We start from the raw sequence: 25,310 nt of genomic DNA on the forward strand, positions 1-25,310 counted from the left end.
CCTCCTTGTACTTTGGAAACAGTTTTTCAATTTAAATAGGTGAAAGGCCTCTTTTGGATGTAGACAGAAACACTTGTATAACTGTTTTAAATAATGGTTGTTCTCACATTTGTCTCCAATGGGGGAGAATGTAACTTGAATGTCAAGAGAGCGTGCAAACAGTTCAAAATCAGAGAGAGAGGAAGGGAGTTATGCCTTGCCTATGCAAGGATTGATTTGAGATATAATTCTGTTAAGGAGAACATGATACTTTTTTTTTTACCCTCTTTTGGCTGTGACTGCCTCTTTTTTAAAACTATTCACTTCTGAAAAAGAAAGTGCCTCTTGGGCTGTGGGGGTGCCCAAGTGGTTTTGCCCGTGGGGGATTTAATAAGTGGTTTTATTACATTTTAGGGTCTTTGCCTTTTGAGACAATGCCAGCGGCAGAATATTGAAATCTATTTAGCCTTTTCTGTGTTTGAATAAATGAACTGTCTCTATCAATCTTGATATTTGAAATCACAGTCTGGGAAGGGGTTTGCATTTTCAATGTTGACAAGGGGCTTCTCCTTGCTGTATAATAACTTCATATAATCCGGTGTGTATTTCTTTTTATTATTTTTTGTGCAAATGAGAACACAAGGAGATGTTGGTGGAAAGTAATATAAAATATTTTAGCTTATTTATTGATTTCAATTCAAGATATGCTACAGTTCAGCCTTTTATATTGTTGATAAATATGACTTCAAGGAACTGGATCCACAAGTGCTTGCTGCATGTCTCTTCACTTCAAAGCGCTTTTCGAATGAAAAGGCCTAAGAGCATTTTTAAATACGTAAAATAATGTTTATATTGGCTTGTCTCTTGTATGAACAGGCTATACTTCTTAATTCCTTTTACAGTCAAATGGAAAAAAGTTTGACCCTAAATCTCATAGTGTGACTGCAGGTCTGCCCCACTCACTGGGCCCCACAGCACAGGGAGTTTGAGTGCTGGGCAAGCAGCAGCTTGAGTGCTGCTGCTCTGAAAACACTACATGTGCCACATTCTTTGAAAAGCCTGCTTTGAAAATAATTTTTGATAAAAACAGCCCTAATGTGTTAGAATTTTTCCCCCTTACAGAAAATTGCCAACTGAATATACCCTTTTATTTTACCACAGAAAGTATAGACTCTGCCTGTGTGCTTAATGGGGCATAAACAGGGCTGAGGGTCCAAGGAAATAGAGGTGCAAGTGCTCAGAAACCTGCCACAATGATCTGGAAAACAATTAACTGTCTGTTCCCTCCTGCTCAGCCTTTGTCAGCTGTGAGATAGACAAAGACCCATTTGTGCTGTTTTGTTTTTTTTTTCCCTGGGCAATTTTTACCATTGTGCTCTGCATTAAATATTTCCTTTTGAGAGACTTTATTAGAATAAAATTTAATGTGCTTTGTTTAAGGAACCGGAACAGTTTTTCAGGACTGTGCTTCCGTCATTTTATGGAGGCATTGCAGTGGTTTAGTGGAGCTGTACTGTTGGCCGTGTCTCATATATGAAGAGCTGGGTTGATAACTGATAATAATGGGTTGTATAGGAATTTCTGCAGAGGCGAGGAGGGAATAGGATTTGCCAAAATTAAGAAAATAAGGTGGACTGTTGACAATACACAGCCATTTTGAAAAGTGTGTCAGTGATCAGAAATACAGTGTAGAATGGGTCATTTCAATTTACAGCTTTAGTTGATTCCGTATGTAGAGCGTGCTGAATGGATTCTGGTCATGCTGTCATTGCTTCCCACACACACATCCTAGGATAGTGTACTCTGCCACTTTTAGAGTTGTTCTTCAGAGCTTTCCTTTCCCATGAGGAAGGGCTCTCACTCTGCCTCTCTTCCTGTGTCCTCCCCCTTGGTGGTTGCTCAGGTGGGCAGCATGTGCACTGTGCCTCACAACCTGTCAAATTAATGCTGGTGCTCTTTGATCACACCTAAAAAGGAGTTACTCCATGTGAAGAGAAGGGATGGGGCCCAGCTGGACCTGACAGATGGTTGAATTATTCATTGCAAACAGTTATCCTGTGAAGTTAGGATTTTTTTTGGTTGAGAATTGTTTGGAAACAGATTGTGGTTACTGTGTCTGCACTATATATTCATGTGCTGATGCAAGCATGCATGAAGTCAGGGACACTTGTGCACTTTGCATTTCAGTTATTGGCTAAGCGTTATTTTCCTCCAAGATCAAATTATTGAATAATTTGAAAATCAAAAGCAATAAACTAGTGATAATAAATGTTCTTGGTTTTACCCAATCTCCTGGGTCATATGCATATAGAAATTTTTCCAAGAAAAATGAGACATCAAGTTATCTTTATGTGTTTTCAAATCGTAAATAACAAGAAGTGTAAAAAAGATTGAATAATGAAGCTATTTGTTATATAAACTCACATTGACATTCATGTTTTTCTCTGTATTCAAGCCTTATCTTGCTGTGTTGAAGCAGACAGTTATGGAAGGACAGGGTGGCTGCAGGTACTGCTAAGAGATGCAGGGTAGTTAAGAACATCTTGGCAAACATGGAGATGGATTTGGGATTTTTGAGAGGACAAGAAGCATCTATGAGGTTGCTGGGAAATAAGAAGAGGTATTTTAATGGCAGTGGTTTTGTTGACATGGGTATAGGTCCATGCATGCTAGCAGAGGTCTGCTGAAGTGTGTGTGAGGTGAACTGCTCTTTGTCTGCTGTTCTTTCATAGTCAGTCTTTTTGGGTTTGTCTTGGTGCAGGTACAACTACATTCCCAAGAAGAAAATCCTTTTTCCCAATTATTATGTAAATGCAAAATGACTAAGTAGATTTTTTGTGACTTTTTCACTGAAATTCATACCTCAGCTGGGATATAGTAATCCCCAGAGGAGCATTTTCACAATACTCTAAGCAGTTGAAGACAAGGGATATTGCAGAGCAGAGTATCCACTGCCAAAGAAGTGTCATAATTCACTGATGTCACACACAGCCCAGCACATGGACATTGTCTTGAATTTGTATTTGTTTTAAAGAATTTTCCATCCAAAATTCGACATAAACTGGGAAAGTTAGTTTCTTTTTCCACTTCTTATTAAGGAAAGTCCTGTTTCTTTCTGTGCTTCTTACAATCCTCTCACCCACTGCTCTCAAAGTTTCTTGCTCTGATTGCCCGTGTCCATTAGTCACTTCTAAAACAGAACCAGAAAAGAATCAAATCAGAACATCCCTGAGAAGGGAAGTTCCAGTTGGCTACTTCAGTTACACTGTTTTAGCATAAGCATATTGAAAACTGACCTCTCTCTTTTCCTCCACTGCTCCTGCTGTTCTGTAGAGGACTGGTCTTTGTGCACAGATCACATCCTGCAACAATGATTCCGTATTTTCCCAGAAATACTTCTAACTGAAAACATGAAGTTGGAATTTAAGGTGAATTTTATGCAGTTTCTTCTCTACTTTGAGTCAATAAGGTATTTCAGATGTTTCCAGTTTATGTAAACATCCTTGATAGCTCTTCCTCATGCTGGGCTGCTGCAGGAAAAGACTCAGATACTGAAATCTGTCTTGAACTATACTGGGACAGAGACAAGGTGAGGGACAGAATGGTGGCCAGCAGCTTTCTTTCCCATGTCCTGGCACTGCATGTCCATCTTTCTTTTCTTGCAAAACTTGCTGACACACAGTTGATGACCTGGTTGTTTCTTGTCCCAGATGTGTACAAGAAATACTCAATGCTAAAGGGAATTCTCTTCAAATTTTCATGAGCTCAGTTTTCTCTTCAGCTGTTTTTTGAATTGATTGTGTTTTTGTAACCTCTTTTAATTTTGATTGATGGTGGGTTTAGTTTGTTTTTGAGGGGTTTTTGGTTTTTTTTTTTTTGTTTGTTTGGTTGGTTGGAGTTTTTTAGTTTTTTTTTGCAAAACTCTTCATTGTGATTGAAAGGCATAGAAAACTGGGACAATGGCTATGAGGAGACACCTAAGAGAAAGCTTCCTTGTAGTCTGATGTTCAGTCAATTTCAGTTTTAAATGTTGGAATATTTATGAGAGGTTTCCTTGAACTGTTCATTTTTTCTCATTTATCTTTCCAGCAGGAGCAGTACTTTAATTTGCCACCAGGAGCTTTTCCTCTCTTTTATTTTTCTTCTTTTGGTGAGACTGCTGTGTTAATTTCCTCTCTTCTTTTCAATTTATAGAATAATTCACAATGAAAAGAAGAAATTGGTCTTTAGCACAGGAGTTCATTAAAGTAAAAAGAACATTCTTTTGTTCAGTTTGTACTGATCCTGTGATTAAACTGCCCTTAGTACAGGCAATAAATAACCCTGTTCATTTCATGAGTAATATGATGCCCTCAGTATTAAGATATTTTAAATTTCACTTAAATTTTATTTAGTTTAACAGAAGTGACAAAGTAAAGCATTGTTCTTTGTGTGAAGCACTGGGATTTAAAATTTGATATTCCATGCTATTCTTAGACGGTAAAGTGAGACAGGTCAGTTACGTTTTCAACCCTTGGTCTGTTTCAATTCCTGGGTCTCATATACGGGATAAGGAGAGAACTCCTGGGTTTGTGCCAGCTCCTGCTTCCCATGCTTTTTTTGAGAATCCACCATGATTGTTACAGAGAGCTTCAGGTGGATTGAGATGAATCAAGTTTATACTTCTTCTCTATACCAGAATCAGGTTTTGTGTGCTTTCATTCTTGTTTTTGTCCAATTTCCTCCTCAGCCCTCAGTTATGTTAAACACATCAATCAGTAAAGTTTATCACTACCTTTCTGCCATGGAAAATGCAGGTTATCCCAAGAAATCCTGCCAGCTTCAGCAGCTGGTAAAAATTTCCTCCCTCCGAGTGGGCCCAGATACCAACATCCATGCTCTAAAGGTTGCTTTTCCGTCAATGTCACTTGGATGGTAATCCCTTGAAGCTCAGCATCCAGGAGTTAACACACTCTGGTGGAACACAGGAGTCCCGAGAGAGCGGGACATCTCTTTCTCTGTGAGAGTCACTCATGGAAGCGAGCTGCCATTTGGGAGCTGACATTAAACAGCATCCTGATGGGCTCCAGCCAGATGGCTGGGACTGCACAGCTGCCTGGAGGGCTGCTCAGTGCATATCTGAGCAGAGCAAAGATGCATGGAAATTCATGCTGCAAACATCAGAAAGCTCACTCTTCACTTTTGAGATAGGTTGGTGGATTTCAATATATTACTGGTAAAAGTGGGCTTGAAAATCTCAGGCTGTCCTGTATCAGGTTACCTTCCCAGCAGAAAATCTCACAGCCTTTCTTGTTGTGTTTTTAAGGCTTCTGGTTCTTGTCCCTTCTAGAAGAAGTAGGTGACATCCTTGAGCAGGGTTTCAGATGTGATGGCAGCTGAAAAAGCAGGGAATGATTCCAACTGGGAAATTATGGACTAATTTCAAAACTAGTGACAAAAAAGGAACAGTGTATCTAGATGCCATGACCCTATGCTATAAATTTATTCTTGGATAGCAGTTACTTGCCTGTTACACTCTTGACTGAATCAGTCTGTTCTAACAAGTGAACACCCAGGCTGTGTCCTTGCCCTGTCCTCTTGTTGCCATCTTTTACAGCAGCATTAGGAAGCAGGATCTTGTGCCCCCTGAAACTGCACATGCAGCTCTTGCTGGGGGCAGAGTCTGGTCTGTCATGGAGACATATAGGGTCCTGCACACTGTGTTATCAGAGCTGGTAAAGGTGCCATAGGCCAGCCAAAATCTTACCTCGTAACTGGCTTTTGGGTCCTATTATTTCTACCTAGTGCATTATATCCTAAAGAATGTGTGAGGGAGGATGCCAGGTGATGAACTGAGGCTGCTCTTTAACCTTAGTTACTGAGCTGAGGAACTCTGAAACCATTTTCAGGATTTTTCATGGGACAAAAGCTGCTTATTTTTGTCAAGATTACTGCAGATAAGAAGATGGGAACAGGTTAAGTTCTGCTGCATGATCTGTTACTAATTGTTTGTTCTTGCTGAACTGAAAGTAGTGAGACTTTGATGTTAGCATCAAAGGAGTAGAGGATTGCTCTACCTACTCTGCAGTAAAGGAAAATTGACATCCTAGTGCTACTTTGCTCTTAAAAAATGCATATAATACCTTCATGTCTGAGAATGCTTAAACAGGTAAACCAGAAACTCCTGGGAGTAGGCCCAGTAGTTGCATGATTCTCGAGCCTGCTTCTTTTGTGCGTGGTGGGATAATTTCCTGTGGCTCTGTATATATATATAAGTATGTGTGTATGTATGCATGTGTGTATGTAAGAACCTCACAAGTCACATTCTGCTTGTGGGATCTGAGCACAGGAGAGTCTGACACATGGGATGTCCTGTACCAGCTTGGCTGCAGCTGACCTCACAGGGCAAACCTTGCTGCTGGGTAGGAAGTGCAGGCACAGACCCAGTAGGGACCCAAACCCAAGGTGATGTCTACATGGAGATGCTGGGATCTCCTGGCTGAACTGGGCAGTGCAGGCACTGCCTCACAGGCCCCAGCTCTGCATGTGTAAGTGGTGCACATTTGGCCTCTGGCTGCCTCTCCAGTGACTTGCAGGATTTTTGGGTTTTGTACTGCATTCACTGCTCAACCTTTGGGATTTGTAGCTGTCAGCTGAATGGCTCCTTCAGCACAAAAGGATAGTGTGCTGTGGTACAAAAAAGCCAGAGAGTGGGTAGAAATTGTCATTTCTTTCTAGATGACAAGGGAAAATATCAAAGAGCAAAAGAATCAATGTGATGCATGAACAAGTAAGTAATAAGAATGAAAGGCAAAGGACACTATTGAAACTAATTTAAATCTCAGGCATATCCACTGGGCATGTTCTGTTAAAAAACAATTTTGCACTCTCTAGGTATATCAGGCTTTTTTCACTCTGCCTGTGAAGCTGATAATGGATTTTGTTTTCCATGTGTTGTTTTTTATATCAAAGGAAAGGCATCGGTATTTTTGGTAAATGCAGCCTTAGTGCATTTAATTAGAAATGAAGGTGAGATGAGAAGCAAAATTTGGATCTAAATTCCTTCAGAATCTGGAACTTTGAGTGTGACAAGTGGAAGTGTCTCTCATTCCCTGTGTCTAATTAAAACAGTAAGATGTGCTAATTTGCAAGTGTTAATTTATTACTGTTATGCTGTCTTCCACTAAAACCATCAAAACCTACTACTTGGGTTTTCATATTTAGCGTATTTGAAAGCAGGGAGGCTTTTAGCAGTTGCTGCATTTTGGCAAAGCTTTCAGGTGGTGATTTGTCTAATTTCAGGGTGTAACTTTAGGCAGTCACTCTTGAGTTTGCTTCCTTTCTAATTGGCACTGCTGTCGTGCTGTTTGGGTTTGAGTGAGGTTTGTGGATATCCCAGGACAGTGAGGTTATTCTCAGGCACAGTTTGTTAAACAGCATGTTCTTGCCTTCCGTAACAGATGTATGTACCACCTTTTGCAATTTCACAAAACAGAACAATGGAACAATATTCTTGTCTGCCTGGGCTTCTGAGAAGTTTTGGAGGCTTGTAACCATCAAAGGAGAATAGTATTTGCATGTAGGGAGGCTCAGGAAACTTGTCAGGTAATGGACTCTTCATTTTGCTGTTAATGGGCTATTTTAGGAAGATTTCTAAGTAGGGAGGTGTCGTGAAACTTGTGAGTAAGCTTGTTGAAACTGCTGCTTTTGGTTTGTTTGGTTTTAGGTGGATTTTTTTGTTTTGTTTTGATTTTTTGTTTTGTCTTTTCTGTTAAACTTCAACAGAAATATTGAGGATAGGATAGGATTTGGATCTCAGTTTCTCAGAGGAGAAACTCAACAACTGCTATAGGTGTCTGAACTGTTGCATAGAATAAAATCCAGCACAGGCTTAAATACCTCTGGAAATCAGCTCTATTCAACACTTGGTAACATTTTTAAAAACCACCTATGTTGAGGATTATGCTTACTTCCCCTTTTAAGAAAACACCAGTTATAAAGGGCTTAGCAGACAAACTTCATTCTGTGTTCAACTAAATCTGTTTTCTTCTGGAATCACTTGTGTTTCCTTCATACTGTTTGCAGCGGTGTCTCACGGATGTAAAACAACTGTCCATTAACTTTTGGAGCAAAACATTTTCAGAGCAACTGATACTTAGCTTGATACAGATACAGAGAGGTCCCCCATAGGAAGGAAGGATCCAATATTTATATTGCTCTCAGAGCAAACCTCCTCTCCAGTTTCAACCTTTGTACTTTCTGTATGTTAGATGTTGCAGGAAACACTGGTAATGCTGATTTTTTTCTTTTTTTTTTTTTGACAGATGATTCAAGAGAGCAGGGTTCTTATTGAGACGGCAGACACCACTCATGACAAGATTGTTCAGTGCCAGAAAGCAGGTAATCCATTTATAGTGAGCAGTTCTGGGTGGAAGATGGGAAATAATGTGCCATAATTTACTTACAGTTTGAGACTAACATAGCATTTTTCACCTGGATGTAAGTGAGCATTTTGATCTTTCTCTGGCATGCTCTACCCTCCTGAAGGCTCATCTTCCAATAGCAATGCAGGAGTTGGATCAGACAAAAATACTCAGCTTTCACCTTAGAAGTTATTTCTCCATCTGCTCTACAGCTCTGAACTGTCTGACAGCATTTAAATTAGTCAAATGAACCAAAAAGGCACTAAAAAGAGAGGGGTGAGAAGGCATGGTGCCTTTACTGAGTGCATTCTCAAGCTCAGTTTTCCCTTTGAACATAGAGCAGGCAAGAGGTTTTTATACCCACAGGACCATAACAATTATAAATACTGTTGTTTCTGATAGGCATTTTTGAATTTGGCAAGTGATGCAGGCTACAGCCATTTCCTTCTATGAAATGTAAATAATGAATGAAACTGCTGTCTTGTAGTTAATACTTTAATTCATTTTTTTGATTAGGAGAAACTGGAGCAGTAGCATTTAACTGATTTTATGTGGTGCAAGAGCAGGATGGAACCCAGTCTCTGCTCTTTAGCCATGGCATTGTGGTAGCGAAGGGACAAGAGGCAAGTGGCCATGTCTGGCTGGAGGTCATGGGCCTCATCATTGTGACATGCCTTGGGTTCTGTGGATCTGCATAAGCAGCATAAAATTCCTCTGCCCAAGCCTTCATTGTGTGCAGAGGGTTAAGGAGAGGGACCTTAACAAGGAAATGCAGCACCAGGAGCACCTCTAGAAGGTAAAATTTAAGAGCAATACTTAGCACTGAGCTATGTAGGCTCTCAGCAATATTTTTCTGCTGAGCTTGATCTGCGCAGAGAGATGAACCTATGACATTTGCCTGGGCACTGGAGTATTTGTGAGCAGGAGATGTCTATGGAAAATACCATGCAGTAGCATGCCACCACACTGATTTCCAGAGTTCCATGCAGTTCCCCTCTCCTCCGTTTCCCCTGGGAAAAAAAAATCAAGTGTGTTTGGTTTGCTGCTCCATCTTCTTGTATTTTCATTTCTGTTTGCTCTATTAGCCTTAAAATTTCTGATTGAGAAGGCAACTGGAGAGATAAGAAGTGCTTCTCTGAAGCCATGGGATTTAGAGAGGAAAGGACTAAGAGAGAGGTATCTCTCCCCGTGCTCATTTGCCAGTTAGTTTGTTGCAAATGTTACCTAGGCAAATTTTTATCTAACACTTTAAATGTGGTGAGATGAAGCACTCAAAATTAAGAGGTGTCAGAGGTATAATTGCCTGTGACATTGTCCTTTACTTCACCCCAGTGCTGCTTCCTTTGAACATGTGTTCCACCAGACCTCTGCTTTATAGCCTGTTTTGGTCTGGGTTCCGTGTGCCTCAGGGTCCTGCTGGCTCTCCCAGACTGGTTCTTGTGTGACTGGTTTTTTATTGTTCTTTTTTTTTTTTTTCAAATGTGCAGGCTCAGCCAATGCACAGGGGTCAGCACCAGCCTGGAGGACTGGCTCTGCAAAAGCTTTAGCTGATGTTGCTGCCTGCAGCCTAACAAATGTTTGTGGCTCCTTCTTTCTGGAGCGGTGCTGTGTCCATGTTACAGGTGGAGAAGTGAGGTCCAGAGGGAAGAATAACTAAAAGGATGCTGCATGAAGGCAGGGCTGTCCACGTAGAGCTAAGATCCATTAGCCACCTTATGTTTCCCCAGGACAAAGCAAGTAATTTGAAGGTTTTCTTTTACTAATTGAATGATTTATAAGTCAGTTGGCATGAAGCAAACCTGCAAGGAAATCTTGCTCGGGGTGCAGTTATTTAGACAGTTTTCCAAAGGATGTACTGCAGGAACTCTGTTAGCCTTGACATGCAAAGCCTGTGAGTTGGTGAAGGTTTGGAATATAAACAATAGAGAAATCTTGCATTGTGTAAGGGTGAACAGCCTCAGGGTTATTGAGCTCCTGGAGTTGGTGCATAGGAAGGAAAACCAATTTTGGTCTTCCAGGAGTGCTTTGGGCAAGCTGTGCTGAGTGTAAGCCTGCCTTGGACTCTCTTCAGCCGCCTGCCAAGCTGCCTCTGCATCTGCACTGTACAGATGTTCTCTCCATTGGCATTTCTTTGATGTCATTTCAATGAAGCTCAAACTCGCCAGTGACATTTATCCTAAAGTGTTAAGGGAGGGAGAGCTATGAAACAACTGGAGGTGGAGCTTGGTTGTTCAGCCAGGATAGGCTTCAGATACTTTGGAGTTATTTAGTGCCAGTTTGGCCTTTGTAAGGTACAGATTAAGGGAACACAAGCAGCTCTTTTCCATTTTGTCTCTCAATCCATACCAGACTCAGAGAAGTGGTTGCATACACTATGCAGATCTTGTGAAATTGGTGGGCTAATTGGATACATTAAGATTTTTAACTTACTCCCAGATTTCCCAAATTTTTGTATCCAGCAACAGACCTGCAGATATTTTCCACAGAAACTAGCAATGAAATGCAAGAGGGCTGTGGTTGAAGTCTCAGTTCTCCATGCTGCAAGAGTCACAGTCCTGTGATTAGAGTTAGGTGCTTCTGATGTAATTTATCATTGTGGAGTGCAAGGGCTTTTCTGTATCACTGATTAAGATTAATGAGGAGGTGTGCATTGGAGCCTGCATTTGCTGTGCTGAACAGGTATCTTCCACATATGTCAGACAGCCTTCCAAGGTGCAAAGTCATCAACTCAGGGAGAGTGACAAGCCTTTTGTCACAGGTATTGGCAGCAGTGCAGGCTGCAGGCAGAAGTGCTGGAGGAGTGTCTGTGCAGGGACCAGTGCCTGTGTGGAACCCCGGCACTGGCAAGGAGAGCCACAAACCAAGTGGAAGCACAGCCCCAAAACTGTACATGGCACCTTTATTCTGGAAAATGTTCTCCCAGGATGGAGTAATAAAAAGAAAAGGAAGGGGGGAAAGCACAGAAGGAGGTTGTAGGATGTCCCAGCAGCAAGACTGAAAATACTCACTCAACATTTTTATGGGAAAATCAATTGTGCATTGAGTGATGTGGCAATCTGTGTTTTTAGGAATGGAATTCCATGAAGAGCTTCATAACCTTGGGACAAAAGAAGGTTTGAAAGGAAGAAAATTAAGCAAAGCCATTGAGAGTTTTGCATGGAATATCACAGTGCTGAAGGTAAGCACAGAAAGTACCACCTCCTGTCTCATATTAGCTTTATAAGTAAACCTTTGCTCTTTTAGCTCCTCATTTGTACATCTTACTAATTCTGAAGACACATTGTCCTTTTTTTAATGGCAAGTATCAATTACCCCCACTTACTGATATTTATCAAATATATCAATTACACCTCTGATTTGGAAGCTGTGAAGGGAATTTATCTAAGCCTTGAACAGAAGAGGAAAGATTGCTTATGGTTTGTATGATCAGGGACATGGGTTTGGTTGTCTGTTCTGCCCCATGCACCCTGAAAGTGACCTGTTTGAGGTCACTGTGTGTCAAATACTTCTTTTGTAAAATGAGACCTGGAGCATCTCTTTGGAAGGGACATGAGGCGGAGAGGCTGTCAAGAAAAAACATGAGGAATATTGTAGATCCTGCAGGATTATGTTTCCAAAGTGGAGTGCTGTCCAAATAGCCAAAAGGGGATTTTCACCCCTTCATGGTGGCTGTGCAGGGACATTCCACAGGGTGAAGTTGTTACTCACTGGGCTTTAGCCACTGGCTTAGCACCAACCAGCCACAAATTGTCATGGTAGCTGTGTGACTGAGCCAGGGTGAAAACAGCTAGGGATTGCCAGGGATGGAAAGAGGAGAGGATTTGGTGGACCTGCAGCACAAGGAGAGGGCCTGAGCCAAGTATTCAGGTTGTTAGCATTCAACTCACACCTTTCACAGCCTCATTTCCCACCTTGCTCTGACAGATCACACTTCCCTTCACTTTGTCCCAGCTGCTCCCTTCCTCCAGCTCCCAGGCTGCCCTGTCTGGCAGCTTTTTCCTGTGACCTCCCAGTGCCTTTCCCTTTGCTGAAGTCCCAGAGCAAACCAGTTCATGAAAGGGAATTTTCACTAAGTTCCTCATCAAATATACCCCTAAATGTAGCATGCAACAGCAGTAGGACAGGTATGCATCACCACTGTGTACTGGGAAGAGCCCTTAACATGCCTTGAGCAGGAGAAGAAAAAAGGAATTGGGGAGAGAGAGGCTAAAGGGCAGAAGTATGTGGGAGAGGCCATTAGTGGTAAAGAAGGGTTAGAGAAGACCTGGAGGACCTGGGGTTTCCTGCATACCTTGATTCACCATGAGAGAGTGGAAAAGTGAGGAATGGAGTCAGTGTCAGCTCAGTTAATGGGATCTCTCATGAAGAGAAAAGTCAACCAGTTCAAAGTTACAGACTTAAATGGATAACCTATTCCAAACAGAGCAATTGAGGTTGGTAGCTAGAGTGTCACCTGCTCCTGCCCCCAAAGCAAACTAGGCAGTTCTGAACGTTAATCTGAATACCTTTTGCTGTGTTAGGTAAAATAAATGTCTAATGGTCAGAGTCGCTCTAAATGTTTTGATTTTTTTAAATGTTTGTCAAATACAAAGTTTGCACCTCTGAGGGTGACCTATGATTAATGAATGTACAAGTAGGGTATCAAAGAAACAGTTTCCATGGAAAATAATTGCTGCCTAGCACATATTGTCAACTTACTTAAAAGAGCTTTTAAAAAGATCTAGTTAAGGTCAAGGAATAATTTACTTGTTTCATTTGTAAGCCACAACTTTTTTTTTGTTCCTTTCTCACACAATAAAATATTAACAGAGTTTGTGACAACCATCCATGAAATGCACATGACACATCTTTTCATTCTGACTGAATCCAATTCAGGGATGACATTAGAAAACTGGGAATGAAGTTGGGGCTTGGGTGTGTGATATGAAACCATCAGTAATTGTTGTTTCATATTTTTTTCTTTTTTCCCTTAAAAACAGTGTGACCCTGCCCATAACAAACCTGCATCTCCTCTTTAGCACTGAGTCCTCTCAGTGCTGGTGAGAGCCACTCAGGAGGATTTGGTGGGAAGGGACCAACAGCCCTGCCCCATCCAAGCCATAGGTGTCCTCCCTGTGTCCAGTGGCAGGGTGGACATCACAAATACATTTCACTAGATGTTGTTATAGGGTTGTAAGGCAAGGAAAAAAATACTCCATAACATCTCACAAATGCATCAGCTGCTTTAGGTGAGGAGAGTGAATGGCTGGTGAGAGAAAGCCTCTCTGTGTGCTCAGGGTTGTTGGAGGCAATTGCATCACGTGGCACGAGTCAGTTTGTGTGAGGTGCCTGGGAGCAATAGCAGGTATTATGTTGTTCTTCTGCTGTGAAATGATTAATAGTCTTTTCCTAGGCTAGTGAAGCCAAGGCATATTTAATTAATGTGTTTCTTTATAAAGACTCATTGCAGTAGGTAAGCTTTGAATAAAAGAGGAGATGCAATAAGAAATTGCTACTGGCAAAATCATTAAATAGCTACAGACTGCAAGATTAAAGTGTATTTTATAAAAATCCCAACTGTGGTCATTTGTCATGTTTAAAAATGCCCTGGGGTACTTTTTAGAGGTGAATCAAAATAGTATGTCACTTTCTTCCTTAGTTTATATAAACTTAATTACATATTAGTAATACCCACTATAAGGACAAACTGTTTGCCAGAAGGTGAAATTGTTACTAAAAGAATGGATGTTATAACTTGGTGACAGTCTAACCAGTCAGCTTTGACATTATTATTTATAAAATGTCACATCTTCCTCTTTTGGTTCCATGCTGTGTAGAACACTGTCAGGTTCACGGTCAGTAATGCTGAGAGGCATAACTCAAGTACACTAGACAGAAGAATCATGCTCTTACAGCAATATTACAGGAATAGTTTAAATTTAGTTTCACTTTTATTTCCATGCAGCACCAGCTCTGTCTCTTTGTTTTCCTCTCTGTATTTGACTGCCAGTAGAATACAAAGGTAGTGAACTTGTGTTAACCCCCTCACAGAGACCATGGTGTTAGGAACCCTTAATTTCACCCTATGAGGCACACAAAGCTACTCAGTTCAGCTGAGGCAATTGTTCTGGTGTGACCCTCCCTTGTCACAGAAGGTCATTATCAATTTTCATAAGGTATTTCATGTTTTTAAAGCAAGTGGCTCCCCCTTTCCCAGAGCAGAGGCTTTTATGTGGTTGCATGGGCTCGTGTTTGTTTCTCCCCATATGCTGGTGCTTCTCCTGCCTGCCTGGCAGGGCCACCTCTGCTCTGGTTCCTGGGGCTGCTTCTGCAGTGAGCTCCTCCTGCCTGTGCTGGGAGAGAGGGGAGCACCAGAGCCTGGAAGGCAGAAGCTGAGAAGCCTCCTTGGGGCAGTTCTGATGAGTCCTGAGAGCAGGGATATAACCCCTGCCCTCAGTGCCGCTGTGGAGTGCTGGGTGCTTTTCAGGTCAGGTACATGTGGGTCATGTCCTGCAGAGCCAGGTTGGGTCTGCTTCTGTCCTTCTCAGCACAGGACAGAGCCAGCTGCCACCTCTCCTGGGGCTCTTCAGCCCACTTGGTCTGCCTCTCACATGGGATATTGTACCAAGCATTTTGCAGTAACTGAGGCACTCTTAGCATTTGTCACATGAGCAAACCACTGGCTCAGTGACTGCTATATGAGGTTTTGAGAATGTTTGAGGGAAAAAAGTTGTAGCCTGCAAAGCTACTTTCCTTGCTGAGGAAAAACTGTCACAGACTGCCAGGAGGTGTTCACTCAAGCAAAGAAGTTGGGATCTGCCTGAGTCCCAAGAGCCTGGCAAGTAAGTCAAACAAAGTTTGAGTATGTTGACTGTGATTCAGATTAACTGCTCTCATGTAGACGTGCTTTGACAGCCTGCAGACAGATTTTTCTGGGCTCTTTGTGCTTTGGTGGGTCAGCACATACAAAGTCTAGAAACAATACCAAGAGGTACTTGTATGTTGATGGTAAATATCCAGATAGTTAATATGCCAACATACCTGCTTATTTAAAGACAAAACATGGGGAAAAGAAGATAAAAGTGGTGTTTACTGTTTTGGTCTTCTGCTGAAGGGCAAAAGACTCAAATGTTTGATTCTAGTCTGCTCTGAAATGCGCATGTGTTTTTAAATCTTTTTTCTCCCCATGATAAGATTTCGTTCCTGCTGTCTTAAGTCTGTTCTGTCTGACTAGGACTCCAACTATTAGTGCATGACACAAGACATCAAGTGGTTACATTTTCAGGGCTTGTTTCAGCTCTCATCCATGAGGGTATCTGTTAATTATCCTGCTGCTGATTAGCTATATCAAGAGAAGTCTGTCAAATGCAGAAGGCATACAATTATTAAATTGCTAATGCAGTTCTCTCTTTAGGGGAGGCCTCCACAATTTTATGATGTGGCTGTGATCAATGTTAGCTCTAGTGTATGTGATTATATGCAGCAGAACTGTGCAGAAATGGCACTTTTGCAGGATGATGCCCTTTAGTTGCCTGGGAGACCTGCAGCATCCCAGACCCCTCACTTGGGTGGCAGAGCCCCAAAGTGAACAACTTTAAGGCTACTTGCAGAGATAAAAAGGAGATTTCTGACAGATGTACGTACAGGCTGCCTGCCCTCACCTAAACTGATGCGAAGTTATCATCACTATAAGGTATCTGTTTTCTTTTTGAAGAAAAACTACTCATCAGATAGTGATATTGATATTCTAAAGCACCTTAAACACAGAGTTTCTGATGATCTTTGGAAGAACTAGGTCCATTCCCAGCCTTAATTTAAGGATTATTATCATGCACTATGGAAGTGTTTTTGAATGGATACTCTATAGTATTATAAAATCTTGAGACATTTATATGGGTCTTTTCATATCAGTTCTTTTTCCTGCAGTTAGCCATGAACCATGGCTTTTTTCCTTGGCAGGCTGCAGGGTGGACAACAGAGCAGCACAGCAGAATTGTAGGAGGCTTATATGTAGTTAAGCACAATGGTAGCAATCTCTTCTGCCACATATTATTTATTGTTGTTAAAGGATTTGCATGACAATTTATGCTATCTAGATCTCAAGTGAGAGCATGATGGATTCATGAGTCCCCACAAAGCTGCTGTATTCTATGTACATACATTTTATTCACTCTAAGTGTCAGTTAGGCTTTCCTCTCACCCCCAAAAACTCCTGATACTGTATCTCCCTCTTTTTCCTGCCATATCTCTGTGGACATAAGTACATTGGTGCTCAATTTGTGAAATGTCAAAAATAGATTAAATATAAGCCATAGTGTCTTAGCAACAAATTCTTGTTATTTGCTGTCATCTTCTGACGGTGATAGTCCAGCAGGAGCAGTAGGCAGGAGTGGTTTGTGTGGCTTGGAGCTGTGTTTTTCCATATCAACTCACCTCATGTCTACTCATACCCAGATAAATGCGTTTTGAATGTGGTTACCCCAAAGGCCCTTTTTCCAGAGAGACTAAATATCTTTCCTGCTTTCTAGTCCCCACATTGTTTGCATTTGTTTTGTTGATGCAGTTCAAACTTTTGAACTAAGAGCAGTGTATCAAAGTTTTAAACCTCTCCAGACTGTGTGCCCTGGCTACTTTTGAAGGATCTGCTGCCTTATGCCAAGACGTGCTCAGCTAGAGCAGAGATTATCTGAGCCAGTCAGTTTGTGATTGAGTGGCAGATTTTACAAAAATGAGGAAATACAGAGCTGCTCTAATGATTCACATAGTGACTAGATCAGCTTGGTCTCTTACACATGAACTGAAGGACAAAAAGGAGAAAATTGATAAAAACCAGCTGGCTTTCTGAGAGTGCTAGAGACAAGGTGAAGAGGGCATTGAGGTCAACATCCATTTAGTCCTGTAAATACCAACCTGCTTACTTGGAAGCAGTTAATTTAAAAGAAGACGGAAAGATGAGGGAAGAGGTAGTTAGGTTTTTCTTTATTGAATCTGAGAAAGAGTCTGGAGGAGCCACATGGAGCACAACTCGTTCCCAGACCTTTGTGTTTTCTGAATGCAGAGGTGAATGCAGTGGAGGCTCCCAGCTTCAGGGGTGGTTCCAGGGCAAAGCCTGTGCTCCTGGCTCTCAGGACAGGCTCCAGGGCTCTTCTGTATGTGGAGGTGTTGCAAGATTTTTCTTGGATAGGCGATTTAGAGTCCTTTGAATGATCTTGACTTATGAGATAAGGAGGTAAGTGTTGTGCTTCACATGCCAAGCTGTTTTGATCAGTATATTTTGTAAACCAAGGCAACCAAACCATGCAATTATTAGGTAGGATAGGCAGATCTTTCTACACACCTGAGAACAGCAGAGTGCTGTTCTCTACTGATTTGGTTGATAAAGACCTCCTCCATAAGTGGTGAATGCACTGTTTGTTGTTTGTTTTGCCCAAGCCCAAAGGCAGGAACCAGAACTCTTCAACAGCCAGTCTCTGAGGATTTTGTCAGTTGTATCTGGTGATGGAAACTTCTCAAGTTGCTTCAACACTGTGTATTAGGGTAAAAGGAGAGTAATACCAGTCCATCAGGAGTACTAGTTAATCAGCTGGAATATCCTGTTATTCTTGGCCCTCAGCCATGCTGCCAGAGCATTGCTCTGGGGAGGATGGAGTGAGAGGTCTCAACAAGTACAGCATGACCTCTCTAGGTACTTGGCTGTTCCCTGGGAGTTTTTGAAGCCCTAATGATGTTACTGACAAGGTCTCTGTTTTCTTGGCCAAGGAAAATTCTGAGACATGAATTGGATTTAGAACAAGTTAATATTTGTGTGCGTTTAAAATACACTTGAAGGCCACCCAGACAATCTTAAATCTTCAAGTGCCAACGGCTGGCAATAGCAGGGACTAAGCAGAAAGCAAAGATTACCAGGGTTCACAGCTGTTGATGATCTCCTTCATGGTCCTGTGAGTTTCTGTAGGGCATGAAGTCCCAGGATAGCCTGACAAAAAGAAGAGACTTTGTCCCCAGTTATTCAGTTATTGCTGGGGTTTTGTTGAAAAATGTCACAGCAGGAGTGTTTCACTGGCTGGCAAGGAATGATTGTCCAGACATTCAGATCAGGCAGAGTCTGTGTTTATCTGTCCAGGCTCAGGAACCCACATAGGCCTGCACTCAACTGCCTGCAGTGCTGGGCTTGTGAGGAGCAGCACTTGCTCCCCAGCCACACACAGAACCAAAGCCAATTATTAGTTTCTGCTCTTCCAGGGAGCACACACAGTTTTCTCTCCTTTCCCCAGCCTTTATCACCTGTTTGGGTAAAAAAATAGGACTGGAAGGGCCTATGAGAAGCTGTGTAGTTCCTCCTGCTGATGGATGTATGAGGTTGTACTGTTTTCCACGGTGATACCCAATACCTGGCAGACCCAGGGAGCCATCTGGCTGTTGGGGAAAGAGCTGATGGCCAGAGTCATCTGAGCAGAAATGTGTGTTTCTGCCAATTTTCCCACTTTGCTCTTCTTCCTTCAGCACCAGGGCTCTGTTCCTCCAGGTGTTTCACAATGGTGGGTTTAGGGACAAGACCTTCCTGCAGTCAGTGTGGACCCAAGTGTATGACAGACCAAAAATGGAGGGTCACTGAAGTTCATCCAGAAAACAAGTACTGTGACATGCCTTCCTTTGATATAAACTTTTTTTTTTTTTTACTGTAATACAGACTTCTGAAACTCAGGTCAAAATATTAGTCCTTCAGTTGCATTGGGGTGGGTTTGTATGTGTGCGAACACACATGCATGTATGTATACAGGAGGTGAGACAGGCCATTGAATATATGTACAAAACATCAGTAACTTTGACACAAAAGGAAGAGAGTAGAAAAAATGAAAGGTGGTATGAAAAGCCCTGAGTGATACCTTTCTGAGTTCTTGAATTTGACTAAAATACGCCAGAGATGGATCTCAAGCAATCTTGTGATACCTTTTATTTTGAGTGATGTGCCAAATTGCCAAAAGCCATGGATCTGATGCCAAGCTGCTGGCTGTGCTTGCAGGGTGAGATGGGTTTTGTTGTGGTGGGAGACAGAGCCAGGAGCATGTGGGGTCACTGTGCCTGGTACCCCTTGTGCCAGGGCCACCTCAGCAGCATGGGCTTTGAGCCCAGCCAAGGGCTGGCACACTGAGGTGCTGTGCATAGAAAACCACTTTTAGTGTCACTTGACAAGTGGAGGCTTGTCAAGATGTTTGAAAGGCAAAATAGAAGCCCAGCTCGCTCTCTTGTGTGGCTGGCAGCTCAGCGAAGCCCTCTTCTTGGTTGTCTGTCCTAACTCCATTACCTCCCTTGGCCTCACTGTCATCTCAGTCTTTACTGTTTCTTCTCCTCAGCCTCAAATCCCATTCCCTCTGCATTGCCCCAGTTTAGATGATAATCTAAATCATACCAGTGTAGGGGGAGAACCACATGGACCCCCACCCTTGATTTAGATTAATTTTTGCACAGCTTTAACGCTGTCCCTCACTAAGATGCAGTTCCTGTGAGTAACTCCTCTGTGTTTTGTGCCACCTTTGCCCTGGGGTGGCTGTGTGGGACCTTGCACTTCTGTGTTTGTGTCTTTGGGGCAGACCCATCACAGCCTGAGTCCCATCTGTGCTGCTCACGTCACTGTTCTCTACCAGACTGGCAGGGATTTTGTCACCTGGGTGTGAAGGCCAGCTTCTCCTGCAGGGGTGTTCATTGGGTCCAGAGCCTCTGCAACTGGAAAAGTAATTAATAATGTTCAGGTGGAATACAAAGAGAGTTTGTTCTCTGGAAGCTGTTTTGGGCAGCAACAAGATTATCACCTATGAAGAGGTTATTTGAAAAATCAGCAGGTAGGGTCGCAAGTTTCTTGAAGATCGTCATCTTTTGAGGAGAAGTAGCTACTCCTGCATGTATGTGCTTGGGCAGAACTGCAGAACTGTGCTGGAAAGTTGGTGCTATTGAGGGGAGGCAGTGGGAAGAGGAGGGGTGGCATGAAGGAAAGATGGATGAATGTAGGTGATTCCTCACCAAAGGAGGATTGCTTGGGTATAAAAACTGGGTCAGTTTTTACTGACCACTCTCAGGAAGAGACAGTGCAGGCAGAAACTGCAGGTGGCACAGGAACTTAGGCAGCTTCTGCCACCACCTCCTCCCTCCCCTGTAACAGGGATGTTTTTATCTGAGATATGGATATCAAACACTGCTGTACTTGCAGTGGAGTTAATTAACACAACCTGGAAGACATGGAAATTGGGAATCTAGTTTGTGCCAATCTGACAATGTGACCTTGTTCAGAGGAATTAAAAAGGCTGTAATGAAAGCACGAGTTTCTGCAGAAATTCACACATTTCTTGCTTCTATCTGTCAATGGCTGTACTAACAAAGAACAAGAGAAAAGGACCCACTGCCTCTGTCAGGTGTTCTGGATTGCAGTGTAACCCAAGCAAAGCTGCCAGCCCTGCTCACACAGCTCAGGCAGTGCTGCAGGGCTGGGAGCCTTTGCTCTGGGCCCTTGGGTGGCACTGGGTGAGTGCCCAAGGCAGGACCACTGCCCCGGTGCCTGGCACTCACCGAGGGGCTTGCAGAGACCTTTTCCTTCCTGGGCTGGCAGCAGCCCACACTACCTTGCCTGCATGTTTATTCATGCCACTGAAAGCCTCAGGGAGTGGGGTCTCTGCTTCTAAGACATCCATGGTGGGTCGTCATGAGGGAGCCTCCATCCACAACTACTTTCTGAATTTGTTGAGTATCAGGGAGAGACCAGGGCACTGATTTTTACTAATTGTGAGAGAATTGCTTGTACATTGCTTTTTCCCAGCATTTGCTTATTGTTAAATCTGTGCTGTGCCATTCCCTGGGAGCTGTAACTGGTACTCACCTAAGATGGTTGTGTTTGAATGGTGTGTGATAAGAGGTTCAACATCTTCTAAAAATTACTCTCGTGGTATATTTAGAGCTCCTTACAGCTCCTGTTAGCAGATAACATACAGTTTCCCAGAGTTTAGAAATTATGACAAGCTGACTGCCCCTTTTGTTGTGTGAATTACACAACAAGGTGCCAGCATCTACAAAACCTGCTCCCTGGGGTGGAATGGGTATCTCATTTAAGCTAGTTCCTCAGGGGAGCTCAGGAGGTGATGAAAGCTGCTGGTTGCTCCATTGGGACTTCCTCCTCTGCAGTTCCTAAGATGGTGTTTGGGTTTTCCCTGGCACAGTCAGTGGCCTCAGTGAAATCCAGGTATGTACTTTGTAATGGAGCAGTACCTGGCCCTTGTGTTGGTTGAAGCTGGGGGCTGGCATGTCTCTGTGTGAAAGCCATGTCCTCACCTTCTCCCTCCCAAGCATTGATAGAAATCCTCTCTCCATATGTCAGAATGTGCATAGTGCAATTGTTAGGCAGGACCTCTGACTTCTTCTGTACTTGCATGAGTGTGACACGAGTCAGGGGAGCCAAACTCTGAATGCAGCAGGGAGTGATTTGCTGGCATGACCTTCCCCGTTTCATTGTGCCAGTCTAGATTCCATTACTGCCTCCTGACATTGAAAAGTGTTCATCCACACCACTACATATTCTGAGGGTTGTGGTTAAAGTAAAATACTCTTTAACTCAATGGTGGTATTGATTCATTTTTGTTGTCTGGAGCCACTAGCAGTAGAGGGCTGTGGAGTAAAGACTTGTGTGTTTACATGTGTGATTATTGGAAATATGGGTCTGCAGGGATAGCTGGAACAGTGAAAAGCCACAAACTGCATTAAGTGAAAGTTGTGGGTGTTCAGTGAGACCAGGCATTTGCTCTGCAGTTATTCTCCCCTAGATCATGGTAGACCCCATAAGCCCTAAATGCGGCAGGCATTTCAAAAACCTTGCATAGGAGCTAGGGAAATGGGAGGCCCAAGTACTTGTGGGTGGAAGTGAGTTTTTACTGTAGGAGCAATGGTTGGGGAACTGCAATCTTGTATTTTTGACAGCTGCAGTCTTCTTTTACGTGGGTCAGATGAATTCAAGTGTCAGGTGGTGAAACCCGCGGGAGATAAAGGACACTTTCTTATGGGTCATTTCCCCAGGTACAGGTGGGATCCATTTGAGGAGGAAAGCAGAGACAAAACCAGTGATTCATGTGCTGAGGCAGCTGCTATTTATTTTTAGATCACAAAAAGAAAAATAAGGCATTTCTGATGTCAGAAAGGCGATTATATGAGAGCAGTCAGAGGAGTAAGTTAAAAATGCATATTTAGTAGCTCTTTTCTCCAGTACCCTCTGTGCTACAGTAAGACATAGGTCTGGTATTGGCAGGAAGAGCCTGACTGATAGGCTGTGATTGCTCTGAATAATAATAATAGAGGTGATAATTGCAGCTAAGTTCTCACTCTGTTCTCTGGCTTCCCACTCCGTTGGGTGGTGACCTAGGGATGGTGGTGTATGTAGCAGTGGGGAGGAGCTGAGCCACGAGAAGGGGGAAGGCACAGATAAGCAAAAAAGTGCTTCTTTTTACCTTTTCAGACATTGGTAGTGGTGGTAGTTGAACAGCCTGAGGAGACTAATTTAGCAGTCTGGTATAAATGGGCTGGGACTGGAGGCTGCCAGCAGCAGCAGGACAGTTTCCTTTGGAGGGAAAGGATGCTGGATAGTCTAAACTCAGATTCTCCAACCCTCCCCAGTAACTGTGGAGCTATTATAACAGCCATCTGTAGTAATGGCTTAAAAATTGAGTTCAGTTTGGTTGAAAAGCCTCGTATTTTCTCGTGGCATGGTATTGTAATGGATTGTAAATTATGCTTGTTCAGTTTCCCTCATTGACATATTGGGGCAATTTGTAAATATACGATCCCTATCCTGCACGACTAACTTTTGTGCTTGGCTCACTGAGTTTGCTGTGTTCCAATTCCCATCCTTGTAAAAAACAGGAACAGATTTCTCACTTCCACCCAGGCCTGTTTCTGACCCCTGCTGATTTTCTCCTCCCCTCTCAGTTGCTTCCTTTCAGTAGCTCTCTGCCTGCTGGGTCAGTCAGTGTTCTGCTTACAAAAATAACCCTATCTGCTCCTGTTTGTACTTGATTTCACATCTGCACTGGGAAGGCAGGGCTGGGATTCTCCCAGGGGAAACAAGCCCTGTTAAGCCCACAGGAGCCTCTTTAACCACTGGCTGGCACAACATGAGCAGAGAGGATGGCTCAGCTCTGCTTTTACTGAGCTCAGTGTCCAGTCTCACCAGCAAACCTGCCTTTGACTGCAGGGCCCCAGAATGACAGGACTGATCCCTGGACAGGGGTGAAGCAAGTTAGAGCATTTGCTCAGGGATCCTATAAAAACCTGTTTTCTCCTAGTACTTAGACAGCAGTTTGTGCTACTTTTTTCTTTTTGCACTTAAACCTTCATGTGATTTGGAGGCTTTGGTCTCAGCTTCAAGCTTTCTGCATCAGCATGAAGTTGTTTGTGGCCTGTACTGCTTGTGAACTGATTAGAAACTGGCTGCCTACAGCTCCTAGCATGAAGGGAGGAGAGGGGTGCCTTGTCCCATTTGGGCGAGTAGGAATAGGGAGCTTGGACGGCTTCTGCAGATTCCCATGGCTGGGAATCAGTCAGCTGGTGGTGTTGGCCAGCAGCCACTGCACCAGCAGCATTTGCAAACCACATGGTTGCTAAGGCACTGGTGCTTGTGGCAGGCAGAAAGGAGCAGAGCCTTAGGAGCTGCATGTGGGAGCAGTGCTGAAGGTGCTCTGTCTACAAACAATCTGCTCTGGCACAATTTGATTTCGTCTTGATTAGATTATTTCAGTTAGCATTAAGCACAGCTGTAGGTATTTTTAAAGCTGGTATCTCCAGCAATTCAAAGGAGAGCAGAGACTGTGTGACATTGCTGCAACACTCCCTCCCTCCACAAAAACCCAAACCAGCACAGGTGCATGTTGTCTTCAGTGAAAACAGAATCAGCTCAGAGTTGGCCACTAAATCCTTTCCAGGCTCTGATGAACTTTAGGGACACTTTGCTGGCTACCTTGTGATGAAGGACATGATTTTGGTGTTAATCGTGTGCTTGCAGCCTGAGAGTTGCAATTTTGGTGTTAATTGTGTGCTGTGCATCTGAGAGTCAGCAGAGAGGGCACCAGGGAGCAAGGGGTGCCAGCCAAATGTTTTGCTTGGGGATTGCCTTTTTGCCTTCCACAGGTCTTTCATTAGCTGTAAAACATCTCTTTTTTGCAGCTGGTCTATTTACTCAGAAAAATCAAATGCAAAAAACAAATTGTGCACTTTCTGCCTCATCTTTATTCCCCTTGTTTTGTTTTTCTGGGACTCTCTGGACCTTACAGGAGTTACCAGTTAGTGCTGGTACTGGTACCTGTGAGCAATTGGGTTTTGTGATGAAAGGGAGACTAAAAAATAAGTGCCTGGACATACAGCTTCAATTTTCATGTCATGGCTTTGTCTCAAAAATAAACAGTGCCCAAATTTCTTCTTAGTATTAGTTGTGCACTCCTGGGCTTCCAGCCAAGCCTATGATTTTAAACTTATCACCAGAAAAAAGGCAGGTTCCTAGCATGGAGGGGTTGACAGCAAGAGTCTGTACATTTGTGGCTGTGCTTGCAAACTGTCTGCCTGACGTAGTGCCTGAGAGACACAGGCAGCTGAACTGCTCAGCACATGGCTAACATCAAATTAATGGCATTATTTCTGAAAGCAAATTCCTGCTGCAGCACAGTTACAGTCAATGTTCGCATTCATTGCTTTTGACAGCCTGATATAACATAATTTAATTTAAATGCCCATGTGAGACAGAAGCATAGGCATTTATTTAAAAAACAAAAATAAAAGCCCACTTTTTTATATACATAAAATGTCTGCTCAAAGGAATAAATTAGCAGCCATACAGTGCAATTGATTTGCAAGAGCCCCTGGATTTCAGTGAAGAGCTCTTTTTAAAGATCAGTAGGGAAGACTGTAGCATGAGTGCTTTCGCCA

The 25,310-nt window shown here is 42.9% G+C and overlaps 1 protein-coding gene across 1 annotated transcript in view; it reads left to right on the plus strand.

Moving 5' to 3' along the window:
- Positions 1–25,310, plus strand: part of PLCL1 (phospholipase C like 1 (inactive)) — a 180,036-nt gene that overhangs the window by 145,476 nt on the left and 9,250 nt on the right. The window contains exons 4-5 of the mRNA XM_036386868.1: positions 8,283–8,358; positions 11,450–11,559. Coding sequence (XP_036242761.1) covers positions 8,283–8,358; positions 11,450–11,559 — 186 coding nt within the window. The remainder of the gene's footprint in view (positions 1–8,282; positions 8,359–11,449; positions 11,560–25,310) is intronic.

This window comes from Molothrus ater, chromosome 7 (assembly GCF_012460135.2).
Source record: "Molothrus ater isolate BHLD 08-10-18 breed brown headed cowbird chromosome 7, BPBGC_Mater_1.1, whole genome shotgun sequence".
Classification (NCBI taxonomy): domain Eukaryota; kingdom Metazoa; phylum Chordata; class Aves; order Passeriformes; family Icteridae; genus Molothrus; species Molothrus ater.